The 13497-nt window shown below is 36.3% G+C and overlaps 3 protein-coding genes across 3 annotated transcripts in view; 1 reads left to right on the top strand and 2 right to left on the bottom strand.

Annotated features, from left to right (window-relative positions):
• Window positions 1-26: 26 nt before the first annotated feature.
• On the bottom strand, window positions 27-1132 carry bola1 (bolA family member 1). Its single transcript, XM_055211898.2, has 2 exons — window positions 986-1132; window positions 27-612 (listed from the first exon to the last, which is right to left on the bottom strand). Exon 2 carries the CDS (start codon window positions 587-589, stop codon window positions 137-139), a length of 453 nt encoding a protein of 150 aa, XP_055067873.2. The 5' UTR covers window positions 590-612; window positions 986-1132; the 3' UTR covers window positions 27-136.
• Window positions 1133-4326: 3194 nt separating this feature from the next.
• On the top strand, window positions 4327-7080 carry LOC129449284 (uncharacterized). The gene is made up of 2 exons (XM_055212067.2): window positions 4327-4837; window positions 6403-7080. Exons 1-2 carry the CDS (start codon window positions 4484-4486, stop codon window positions 6571-6573), a joined length of 525 nt encoding a protein of 174 aa, XP_055068042.2. The 5' UTR covers window positions 4327-4483; the 3' UTR covers window positions 6574-7080.
• Window positions 7081-9398: 2318 nt separating this feature from the next.
• sv2a (synaptic vesicle glycoprotein 2A) overlaps window positions 9399-13497 on the bottom strand; it is a 45094-nt gene continuing 40995 nt past the window's right edge. The window contains exon 13 of the mRNA XM_055211216.2: window positions 9399-12920. Coding sequence (XP_055067191.1) covers window positions 12737-12920 — 184 coding nt within the window. The 3' untranslated portion in view covers window positions 9399-12736. The remainder of the gene's footprint in view (window positions 12921-13497) is intronic.

Below are 13497 nucleotides of genomic sequence, written 5' to 3'. Positions count from 1 at the left end.
TTTTTGTACTTAACCATTCCAAACCATTATGAACACATTGTGTTTATTAATGCTTAATACATGCAGGTCCAGATATGATCAGATAAATCCTTTAAGAGTTTTTTTTTTTCAGAAATGATAAACTGTGTTTGCACATTCAGTCTCGACCTGCTTTTAGTTTCTCAGCCATTGTGCTGTCATGTTTAGATCCTCCCAGGCACGGAGGGCTTTTGGCCAGACTGGGGTTGCTGCTCCACTGCTGAGGCGTCTTGGCCTGGATGGCGAGGGCATGAACGCAGGTACTGAGTTCCTCTTTCAGGGCTTCATTCACGAGCCGATGACGCTGCAGCAGGGACAGACCCTCGAACTTGGGACTCACCACGAGAACTCTAAAGTGGGATTCTGATCCGGGAGGAACGGCATGCATGTGACTCTCGTTTAAAACCTCCAGGTGCTCAGGTGTGAGTGACTGGGTCAGTTTGGTTCGTATGGTGGTCTCTACGGGACGGGAACCACTGTGCTCCATGTGGGGCTGATGATGGACCAGCTGTCTGGATAAAACAAGTCTGAAAGAAGAGAGACGCAGACAGCGAAGAGTGCTGGACAGCATCGGGGGTAGAGAGAGAAGACGACCTGCAAGAAAACATGCAACATTTTGACAAATGACGATGGAGAGATACTATGACCGGGAGAGAAATCACACATATTTAGCAGATGATTCAAACTGACTTACAAAAGTAAGCAAAACAATGAAGTTATTAATTATAGGAGGCAATACAATAAATTACAGCCTTTTGCAGCCTTATGTTTCGTGACGTAATCTACTAGATTGAAATTGTATCATTCATGCCTGATGGAAAGACTAAATATTTATCGTTTTAAGTTGACGTCGTGTGCTTTAAAACAGCATTTCTGGGGGCATATTTTAGCCTCAGCCTTATCACAAACAAACGCGAAAATGCATAAAATTGAGCATCAAAAAAAAAGTGAAAATAATTCTACTCACCTTTAGTCCAGTATAAACGTGTTGTTTATGTATTTGAAACAGGAAGCGATTCGTGCACATCCAGTGTTAGATTAAATGACTTTGCTGCCGCCTATCGGCGAGACATGGATTTACTCCTGGCGTATATCACTTTATGCAGCTCTGCGCAGACTGATAGGCTTATGACATCAGAGTACCGCCAAACACTTGAATCTCTGGCGCGGTATTTTGATGTCATACGCCGCGTGAAGTTAAAACCCTTGCCCTGACAGTCAGATACAACAAATTTAGACATAGATCATGTAATACCATTATTTTACCACCGTTTAAGTTTCTTAACTATGAATAGAAGCGTAAATCCTCATTAAGACTTTACATTTAAAAGTAAAATAAATATGTTATATATTAAACTGTTATATGATTCTACATTAGATGTGGATGCACATTGTAGCTGTAAGTATCGGACGTATTTTTAAAAAGTTAACTGTTATGCTAAAACTTAAAAAATCGACAGAAATATTACCAAATATTTGAAGAGCTCATGCAAACCCGCTAAACGTCACCTCGTCACAAATTATATGATGGCCGTTTCTCAATCCAAAGGCTGCGCAGCCTCCGGAGGTCGCATATGCAGGCTGCATACGTCATCAAGCCTGGTTAATTTAAGTTAACTGAGCATTACATTTGCAAGTCATAAGAATATTACAACAATTTACGATTTACTAAGAATAATAGTAAACGGTGTAACTGTTAATATTATGAAATAAGACTTCTTGATGACGTATTTCCCGAACAGAGATTACCTTAAAGGGACACTCCACTTTTTTTGAAAATATGCTCATTTTCCAGCTTCCCTAGAGTGAAACATTTGATTCTTACCGTTTTGGAATCCATTCAGCCGATCTCCGGGTCTGGCGCTACTCACCTTTCTCGCGATACCTTGATGTCATGCGGTTGGGCTAAGCAGAAACCCATAAAGTCGAACACATCTATTAGAACAGTCAGTGCCTAAAATTCATAAACATGTTACCACCATCCCAGAAATGAGTTGGCGGACGACCGGCAGTGCTCTGGAGGCAGTAAGCGTCATAAGTGCGTAATCGCAAACAGGTCTGACGGCGGACCGCCGGCGGCAGCCACTTTTGCATAAATTAAGCAGTCGGTCCGCCGGCTGCATGCTGGCGGCATCTCGCAACAAAGGGGAGTGACGTATTCGGCGGCAAAAGTTTTATCCCTGCCAGCGGGACGCACCTATAGCCGACAGCTTGAGGCTGGCGGCATAAAGAAGCCATGCGGATATTTTTTGCTATCTGGGATAGATATATATCTTTTATGTAGATGGCTCATTAGCTCGCTCCATGTAGACCCGTTGGCCAATTTGGAATGGTCCAGATGCAGACGTCTCTCACTCTTCAGTGATCTATTCCACAAAAAAAACTGGAATACACCTTTACGGGTAAGAAATGAATATGTTTTTGTGTAACTTATTAATTTAGTAGGCCCATTACAGGATTTTAAGCTACAGCAAAGTTTAAAGGAATGTTATTCAATGGGACTTAAGACCAACTAAACAATTTAATTACACTTCAGTTATCTTTTTTCCGAAGCTGGTTTCTGTCATTTATTGTAGTTTTTATCACGCTGATTTAAATTCAAGTGTTTGTTTTTTTAAAAAGTTTGTTTTTAGTTAGTTATTTAATGCTATAAAAAGAGTGTGATTGACAGCTGTGATATGCACATTCTGCGAATTTGGGGCCTTGATTTTGCGGCTTTACTTCCTCTTCACTCCTGCGCAGGACTGGTCCCAAAATTGCTACGGCGCAGACTCAAGACCCAAGATGTAAGCACCGTGTTGGGACATTGGCGGCTTCACTTTTCACCATTTATATGGAAGAGAGCAAACGGGTGTCATCCATCTTTTTTTTACAGTCTATGGTTTAAATGCTATAATTGGGTGCCCAGTGCTTCTATCAACCTAGAAAACTTGAAAAAGATCAACCCAGTATCTTAGTTTTGGTAAACCATTCTTTGCAAGCAAGTGAAAAAATAGGTCACTGAAATTTAGATCCCCCTTTGATGTCAGAAGGGGATAATACCACCCCTTAATCTGCCCTATACAACACCGCCATTTAGCCCAGAGATCAGCTCATTTGCATTTTAAAGGACACACCAAAACGGCACATACACCTGCAAAGTGGCAATTTTAACATGATATGATAAATTGTCTGTGGGGCTTTTTTAGCTAAAACTTCACATGGGCCTATACTTTGGGAACACCAAATATTTCTTTGACATATTAAAAAGTCTTGTGAAATGTCCCCTTTAATGTTGTGTTAGTTAATACTTTCGTCTTGGTGTTTTGTGTTAGTTCAAATGTTTGGTTTTACATAACAGCTGATTTGATGAACATCACAAACCGGTTGTTGCACTGCTAGCTCTTGAATGTTGTTCACGAACCGGCTTGGCAGGGTTGCCAGATTTCTGTAACAAAACCAAAACCCACCCCATGTCTAGTCAAACCTGCACTGTAAAAAAAATCAGTAGAAATTACAATGGTATTGCAGCTGGGTTGCCGGTAAATTACCGTAGATTTAAATTTATGTTATTTATTGGCAAGAGTTTGTTCAAAGCCGAATACACTTCAAACATCAACAAGTCCCTATCTTCACAGAACAAAATACAACAACAGCCTCATGCAAAGCACTCCGGAAACCAGAAATCATCATCAAACTTTTTCTGTTTTTTGCTTCAGATTTTGTTTCCCAGAATGTTTTGCTTGATGCTGTTTTTCTAGTTTTATTCTGCAAAGACAAAAACTTGTAAATGTTTAATGTTCATTTAACTTTGAACAAAATGTTGCCAGTAATAACATAAATTTAAATCTACGGTAAGTTACCGGCAACCCAGCTGCAATTTCTACAGAATTTTTTACAGTGTAGCCCAAACACAAAAGTTACTTTTTCTTACATTATTATTTTTATAAACATCATTTTCTTTTTATAATTAACCCGTGGGAAAACAATTTGCGTTTAAAAGAGTTCCACATGAACCACACAGACCTGGCAACACTTATTTACTTGCTGGCATGCACTTAATTCCTGGCAGATGAGCTAATAATAGCCTATAAATATTTACATGATTGACGCCCTTATATGTTGATTTAACTCGCATTTGGATGAAAACAATTTTCATCTTTGTAATGCTAAAGTTAAATTAGTGTTTTTACTTTCACACCAGTAACGATCCTGACTATACTTTGAAATCATATAGGTAACATATTTGACTCAGTAACTGTATAAGGATGTTTTTTATATGCCTAGGCAAATCGTGTGTTACTGGAAAAGTTGTTGTTACTTCCTCCCCTCCCATTGGCCTTCCACAAGAGTAGACCTCGCCTTACTGGTCTTACTTGCCTAAAAGTATGAGACAGAAAAAAAATAGTGAACCAGGACAGCAAGAAGACAACAGATCACAAGCAAAATTGTACCAGAAAAGGACCTTACAAAATCTAGCAGAAAAATGGATCCCAGTAAGTCTTCAAATGTGCCTCTAACCAACTGGAATTCGTCAGAGAAGCAGCCCGCACCACCACCATACTATGACAACCCAGGATACACTAACCCTGAATATCCTCCACCAGCGGGTTATCCGAACCCTTCTGGATATCCTGCTCAAGAATACGGAGCTCCAGGTGGTCAGCCATATGGACAGGCCCCTTATCCAGAACAGCCTATGATCAATGTACAGCCGACAATTTATGTGGGCCCCACTCCTCTGGCCTATCCCCTGCCAGAATACCTGTGTTACTCCATTTTTACCTTGCTTTGCTGCTGTTTACCTTTAGGCGTTGCTGCTCTGGTTTACTCTATCTCTGTAAGTAATTTTAACCTTTTTATTTTTGTTTGTTTGTTTTTTTGGAATGAGAATCTTATATTTTTAATTTTTTTGTTCATTCAACTACACTTCAGACTCTAGTTTTTAGATCATTACCATTGGAGGGATTACAAAAGGTTGCAAAAATGTCCACAGGACGTTGATGATCATATCTGTGATGGAATCATTGTGCAAACTGAAACTAGAAAAAGTCTAAAATCATGGAAATGTCTCAGTGATCAAGTATGAATCAAATACATCATTGAATTGCAGAAAAAAATACTACTGGTGATGCAGTTCCTACCAAAATCATAAAACTAAAGAAAGCTATTTTTTAACTTGATACTATAACCTCACACTGTAAAGAATACTTTAAAATACTTAATTTTTTTTGTTAAATCAACTCAGATTTACAAGTCATGTCAACAGAGATGAGTTGTCACAACTTATAAAACATAGTTGAGAAAATTCAACTTAATTTTATAAGTTATAAAAACTCACCTGTAGTAATAACAACTCATCTCTAGTCAAGATAAATAATAGTAAGTTGAAATGACTTGTAAATCTGAGTTGATTCAACTAAAAATTTTAAGGTAGCAAAGTATTTTTTACAGTGCATGATTTTATTTATTACACTCGAGTGATCATATCAACAAATGTAAATATTGTTGCACAATAAAGTAAAGCAATATATCATCTGATGAATAGAAACCATTGGATTAGAGTTAACCAGAAATTTAAACCAATTGCCAGGGTCAGCATTGAGATAATGCTCTCAGCATGTATTATACATTCATTAAATACTTTTCAAATCTGCCTGTTCCTGACCTCAGGCCATTCAGAAATACCGGTTTTGTCGCTCATTTCAAGAAAACATTGATGAAGATAAATATATATTGTACATTTGGTTAATTATTAAGTCAAGTGCTGACTCTGATGCAATAACACATTTTAAATAAAGGCCTATTATTGTAACATTATTGTAAGTGATACTGAACTTAATCTGTTTAAAAAAACATAACCCATTAGCTTTTTTAGCTCTGAAAGTTTGAAGTTATTTATGATCAAAATAATAGTTCATGACATTCAAGTGCACATGACACACTTTTACCACAATAAAACCATGGTTAATTTTCATAAGGGTATAACATTTCTTTATGTTTTTAAATAAGCTAAATATAATTCATTTACATCTTTTTTATCGCCAATTTTTTTAGGAAGTTGCGACATGCAAAAACAAGTTACGTCAGCATTGTTAGGTTAAAGCAGTGTTATGATTGTAGTCCATATAGGCTCAGTAATATATAGCCTAATATCCTGTTTATCATTTAGCCATTGGTATTCATTTTTACAAAGAAAATTTCCACAAGCTTTGGATTCATGATGGAATAATGCAATGCAAATAAATGTAGCACTGAATATTTTATTATCCCTATTTATTTAACTGCACAATGTGGTTTGTGTTTTTAAGTAAATGTTCTTTATCAAGTTTTTATGTGAAATGCCCGTTAGAATACATGAGAGAAATTAACAGTTTGACCTTTTTAAACCCTTGCTTTTCACAGACTCGAACTGCAAACATGTCTGGACATCAACAATTAGCTGAGAAAAACTCCAGAATGGCGCGCACCCTTAACCACTCTGCTCTTGGTATCGGCATTACCTTCATCCTGTTGTACATCATCTACATCGCCTGCACACTCACCTATATTCAAAATCATGCTAGGTGGCCATAGAGGGCCACAGTGTGAGATTTCCAAATATTTACCACTTTTTATGATTAACTTCAATTGGTTCAGTTGATAGAATGATTCAGCATGTTTATTCAGACTGACCAACTCATCTCCAGGCTTTTATTATCCACTGAATTAAAACAAATGCTTTGAATGTTTCCTGCATTTTAACAGAATATAAGCGTTGTGGTAAAAGTATCATAACAGAGACATTTGTTGTTTTTAAATACATATATTGTATTAAAACTTCAGGTGACCAAAATGTAAACGCATTTGCCATTCACAGTACATTCTCACTGAATATAACCACATAGCTGGGTTATTTTATAGTCTCCTGTTATACTATCCTGTCCAAAAATATATATCCTAGAATTCTGTATAGATCAATTAATATATCCTTATTCATATCTGAGATCATCCTCATAATGTCCTTTAATGAAAATAAAGATACAGTAATTGTCATGTGTTTTTCTGTTTTGTAAGTGTCAACCGAAAAATTACAAACCTAATATTTACCAATAATGCATTTAATAGTAAATAAATAAGTAATATTCTTCGTAAGAAAATCATATGTGTTTAAAACAAGGGTGGGCATTCCTGGTCCCGGAGGGCCACCGTCCCGCAAAGTTTAGCTCCAACCATAATCAAACACACCTAAATGTAATTTCCAAATCATACTGAAGCCTTTGATTAGATTGTTTAGTTGTGTTTTATTAGGGTTAAAGCTAAACTTTGCAGAACAGTGGCCCTCCAAGACCAGGAATGCCCACCCCTGGTTTAAAACAGCACAAGTGCAGGTCACCGATGACGTCATTGTCCTTTTGGGGCATACTGTGCTTTTAAATGTGACTCCACAAGGTGGCGCTCACACTATTAGTTAATCATTCTGATCACTCATTTACAAGACACAAACACAGACCTCCCCAGTGTTGCCAGGTTTGCGGTTTTCCTGCACAATTTTGAAAATACAGTTGCTGGAAAAATTTCACACAGATATGCTTAGAGCACCTTTAACTTTGGTTTTTGAAAACCAAAATGGTTTTTGGTTACCATGGTTTTACTACAGTAACCATGTTTTTTTTTTTTTAACTGAAGTGGTTAATTTTCGTAAGGGCAAATCAGCACCAGCATTAGCACCAGCTAAACCAGCACCAAACCAACATTAGCACCAGCATCCCATGCTGGTCATACCAGCAAGACCAGCATATGTTGTGTTTTGGTGCTGGTATGCTGGTTACTGTAGTAAAATTATTTTTAATTTAGTTTTGTCAACCATGGTTTTCAATGACCACCATGGTTACTGTAGTGTACAGTTACATAGCCCACCTTACAAAAAACATTACTGGTGCGCATCTTGAGACAAAACAATGCTTCTGATATATGTTAAGAGAAAAATCAGTGAAAGTTGCATACAAACATGCATTTTAGTCTGGGGATAAGCCCTGTCCAGAAAAACTGCCCCAAAGAGCCTGATAAAAAATGGTCATTAGAGAGTTTCACATTTGAGATGAAGACTTTTTATTATTATTATTATTATTTTTCTCTTGTTCCTTCTTGTCAAGGCATGTGATTTATTTCTGTTATATGATATGGAAAATTTTGCTAAAAAAATTTGAGAAAAAGAGCTCAAATGCGAAGCCCTCTAATGACTTTTTTTACCAAAACAAATATGATCACCTGCAATACGCCAAAATCCAATCAAAAGCATTAAAAACGCAATATGTTCATAACATTTGTTTATTATTTGCATGTTTTAAAACCACTGAGGGAGGTTTTACTTCACAAATGCCCCCTGCATCAAAAAACAAAGTAAATCTCTCAAAAACTGTAACACAGAACTATTTCGGTAAGGATTGATATTCCTCTATATTCAGTGACAATGTCAACATCATTTCATGTACAAGAATACAAAGAACAACAAACAATAGTACACTATTATATGTTCAACATTTGTAACTTTTTTGTTTTATTGTTCCACATATTTATTCTTTTACATACAAACAACTACAATCTCTACAGCACAGTACAATGATAAGGTGATAAACTCTCTGTCACATTTAAATTATGGCAATACATTTAAATTGACAAAAGCATCAGAATGGTATATCTGTAGAGTACACGGATGTTGGCCTTTTTTTCTTTCAGCTGTTAAACACCTGCTGTTTCATTAAACGTGGCCAGTGAACATTTTTGTGTGCTTCCTATCCCAATAGTTTGGGGGCCGAGCAAGGATACATATTTACCACTTATTGCTTTGATTTCTTTTTGCACACGAGATTGATTACGTTTAGAAATACAAAAGACCCTGTAACAAAACCCAAAACTCTTACAACCAGTACACAATCTGAAGTGATGAAGTGCACCAAATCCAGGACTGCTTTACACAGAGATAAGTCATAACGTCACTGAGATAAGTTAACTGTAATTCAGCAGTTCACAGCATACGACAGCAATTATTACATACTCGTTTATAAATCAATGAACAACGGCGACACCATTGAGATCATGTGACAATGAACAGTTACACACTGCAGGACTTCAGCTGAGAAACCATTTGAATGTGAATAAATGCTTTAAATGAGGAAATGGTTTATGGTAAAATAGGCTATTAGTTTAATATTAACAGATGACTGGTGTGTATAAAAACAAAACTGTCTAGTTCACCGACAAATGCACATTTTTATTCTCCTATAATTGTAACCAGCTTCTGGGGTTGTTTAAAAACTCAACTTTAACTTTAGCATTACATGCATCCCATTCCAGTAAAACACTAGTAAGACCTGGTTAATATATGTCTGAGCCACAAACCTTTGTGCTATTCAAGTGTGATGCTTGCTCATTTTGATCGCTTGTAAGTGTAAATGTATACGACCTGTTTTATTTTCTCCTGTATGCCATGATGTGAGATCTGCCAGTACAAACTGAGAAAGTAGAAAATATTTGGCAATTAAAGACGCACACTTTTCACACATGGCACACGTAAAGATTGTCACTACAGCATCTGTGACACTAAAAACGCTGAGCAGAGGTCAAGGTAAAGATGGCAGTTTCTAGGACGGTTTATTTTTAAACTACAGTATGCGACGTGTGGCAAGCTGGTATTCACTTGGTTAAAATGCCACTTAGGTTATTATTTAACAATTTAAAGCGCTTAATCAGAAGTTTCTTTTGTGCCTTAAATAAATGGTTTGTGTTAAGTTAGTTACTTTGGTAGAATTGATGTTTTAGTGTACGTCTTGAAGTTATATTAAAAAAGGCCCTAACTAAAAATGGTTGGCTGTGTTTTGTGTCTACTCTGAGCACATAATATGGCTGCTATCCTACAAAATGGCAGTAAACAAAGTTGAATGACACCAATAAACTGTTGCGGTGTGGCACAATGTAAAAAAATGCAGCATTTTGTACTTTAAATAAAAAAATTAAGTTAAACAATTTCAACTTGATTTTTAAGTTAAGTCAACTTATCGCAGGTAAAAACTTAAAACAGTACGTGGAATTGAATTTGTTTTAACTTCATGCTGCATTTTTTTTACAGTGCACGTTCAAAAGCATCAAAAACAGAAAAATAGTTTTTAAAGGGATAGTACACCCTAAAATAAATTTTTTTATTATATTGGAAGTATTTTGATAATGGTAAGCACACCTACCATAGTGTTTGTTTTTTCTACTATAGATGTCAATAGCTACCATCAACTGTATGCTTACCATCATTTATCAAAATATCTTTCTTTATTTCCTTAAATACAAAGAAACTCATTCAGGTATTGAACAAAATGATTTTTGGGTGAACTACCCCTTTAACTGGGTTGGGTTTTATCCTTTAATATCCTGCTTCAATATCAGTGTTGGGGAAAGTTACTTTTAAAAGTAATGCATTGCAATATTAAGTTACTTCCAAAAAAAGTAACTAATTGCGTTACTTAGTTACTTTTCATGGAAAGTAATGCTAACGTTACTTTTTAGTTACTTTTGCGTTACTTTTTCTTGGCTGAGGCTTGATTTCTTTAGGTCAGATGTTTTTTATATGTCAAACTCTGGCCTGCAATCTCAGTTTCTGACTCAAACTTTTACCACACAGGCATAGAGTGCATAATGTGACTACGTTTAGTGTAATTCAGTACATAATTTTTTTATCAAATTAATTAAACTAAAAAAGTAACTTGCATTACTTTTTTTAAAAAGTAACTCAAATATTAATGTGTTACTTTACTCGTTACTTCAGAAAAGTAATATTATTACGTAATGCACATTACTTGTAATGCGTTACCCCCAACACTGTTCAATATCTGCTTAATAATAAAGTCTAGTTGAAACTAGTATTAATTGTGCTTGGTAAAATGTCGCAGAATTTAAAATTTCTTGCCGTTTGTCCTAGTTGAATATACAGTTTTTTGTTTCTTATCAGTGCAATTTTAAAATCGATTTTGGGGTTTTTAAGCGTTTTGTGGCTTGTTTTAGATGCTATATTTAGTTACTGCTACCATGTCACCCAACCCTTTTTGAACAACAGGTTAACAATGATACAGCAAAAATTCACCCTGCATGTTGCACTACATCTGTTTCCACAGATACTCAAAGTAAAAAATACTATAAAATCAAACTCTCATCAACAGTTATATATAAATAAATACAAATATTCAACATGCAAGCACACATACCTCCATACACACACACACATACTTACAGACAGATACCTCAACGTCATTATAAGAACATGAGAGAAAACATTTATGAGGGTGTCTGTGTGTCCTGTGTATGGACTTATTCAGTCACGTTTTACCATATTTGCTTTAATAATAATAAAAATCCCTTAAACAGATAAACTGTATATATACACACATCAAAATGAATCTAAGACATTATGTTGGTACTAGATCAACATCTTAACATGAAAGTATTTTTCTTTATATATATACATATATATTTTTATATATGTGCATATATATTCTATATATAATATTAGCTAGAGTTTTCAAACAGACAAATTTGATTAACATATCATTTTCATATATTTATATTCAATACATAATTTACATATTCATCAAAATAAACCTATTGGTTTGGATAGTTTAATCAAATCGCCTTGTGCTTCAATTATGGATTTTTTTTCTTTTGTCATGTAAGTTGAATGAATGAAGATCTGCAAGATGTAAGTATGTGATGTAAGTCGGTCAAATTCTCACCTGTGCTCATTCAAGGGGACACAACCGAAGCTACTCTGTAGACATCAAGAGGAACACAAACAAACTCGCAAACTTGTATGTTGTTCTGATGAAACAATAATGTAAAATAAAGATAACAGCAGGCTTGCCCATAAAAATGCCAACCCCGTAACTATACGTCACTTATCTTATATTTCACATCATGTTGAAAGAAGTACATTAATACAGAGCACTTTCTTCAGTTCAAGCATAATCTTATGAATGTCACACTTCATTACATGCACAACACCTTTAATAATCAAACATTTTGTAAAAGCACACAGAGTGAAATTATTAGTGTACTTATTATCTGCACTGCCTATAATAATGTGACTTTATCTGTAATTGCATTAAAACTCATTGCGTGCCTGAGCCAACATTGCGTCATCACACAATTTTTTTATAAATTTTTACTTTTGTTGGGACGCAAACAACTAGAACAAAAGTACCGTCACCACTAGATCAACACTGTCTATTCAAATATCTAACTATTGATGTCCCCGGACCTCGACGATTTATCACACAATGGATTAAACAAAAATGAAGGGAAAGTCAAACTAATCGTGTTATTTTTTAGATTCATACCATAAACAACACAAAGCTGAAATGTGTTTCACACGCAGTTATTCTATGCATACACACACACATTATTCCTCTGAGACGACAAGACATGGCCAGGGATTGATTCATGAATAAATCAAACAAAGAAGAACAGCCTACACACTATCAATCAATATTCCCTACTGAAGAATGATAATTATTTGATAATTAATAAGGGAATAAAATGAATTATGATACAGTTGCACACGTTGGAGGGATGAAGATATCGCTAACTGATCTGTAAGTGTGGAAATTGTTTCGGCTGCTTCCGGCATTGCTCACTCACGAACAGGGTTTGGGATTCGGGTTTGACACAGTCGGGCAATCCTTACTCAAACGCGCCACCTGCTGGCTGGAATGCTGCATTATTGAAGCACCTGACCACGAGTTTCAGGGAGCTTTAAAGCCAAGAAGCTTCCGACCGCCAAAGCCCCTGAAGCGAAGAGGATGGGCACCGCTTTAGTGATGCCCACAAATGACTGAAAGATGCTGATGCCCAGAACTGCAGCTAACTTGCACAGGGCATTCAAGAACCCAAAGGCTGTTGTTCTGTAAAAAAAAAAAACATATTTATCATATAATGCACAAGACTTGAAGTGGGTATAGCTGCTTCCTGGAGATCCAAATAGAGGTGTGACCTCCAAAACGGAGTGGAAGCTCTAAAATGGGGCATGGCTTCCTCCTATGACAGACAGACATGGCACACCTAATGCCCGCCTAACTCATTGTGCAGGTAACACCCACTTTTGGAATCCACAGCCTAATTTTAAGATTTATATCAGTATATCTTCCAGTTTTTTCGAGGGTGCACGATGCGAAGTTTGTCACAACATGTATATAGCCCGTCATGTGTGTGGTTCGTATTTTCAAAATATGTGTTCGGCGCGTTGAGTTAACCTATGTGCATCACGTGTTTAGCCAAAACAAGTGCCCGCCGCAGACGCGCCCAAAGGGTTCATGACAAAAGAGACGCTCGCGGTTGCCAGATACTCGCATAATCTCATGCGTAATCACTCCTGTTAAGGGAGTGTCTTGCGTGTATTTTGTGAACGTGAGCGTCTCTCTTATCACAAACGATTTCGACGCGCGTGCAGCAGGCACCCACCTTGACAAAACACGTGATGCA

Source organism: Misgurnus anguillicaudatus, chromosome 10 (genome assembly GCF_027580225.2).
Source record: "Misgurnus anguillicaudatus chromosome 10, ASM2758022v2, whole genome shotgun sequence".
In the NCBI taxonomy this organism is placed as follows: domain Eukaryota; kingdom Metazoa; phylum Chordata; class Actinopteri; order Cypriniformes; family Cobitidae; genus Misgurnus; species Misgurnus anguillicaudatus.
The sequence above is the reverse complement of the archived record's forward strand: the minus strand, read 5'-3'. Positions and strand labels throughout refer to the sequence as shown.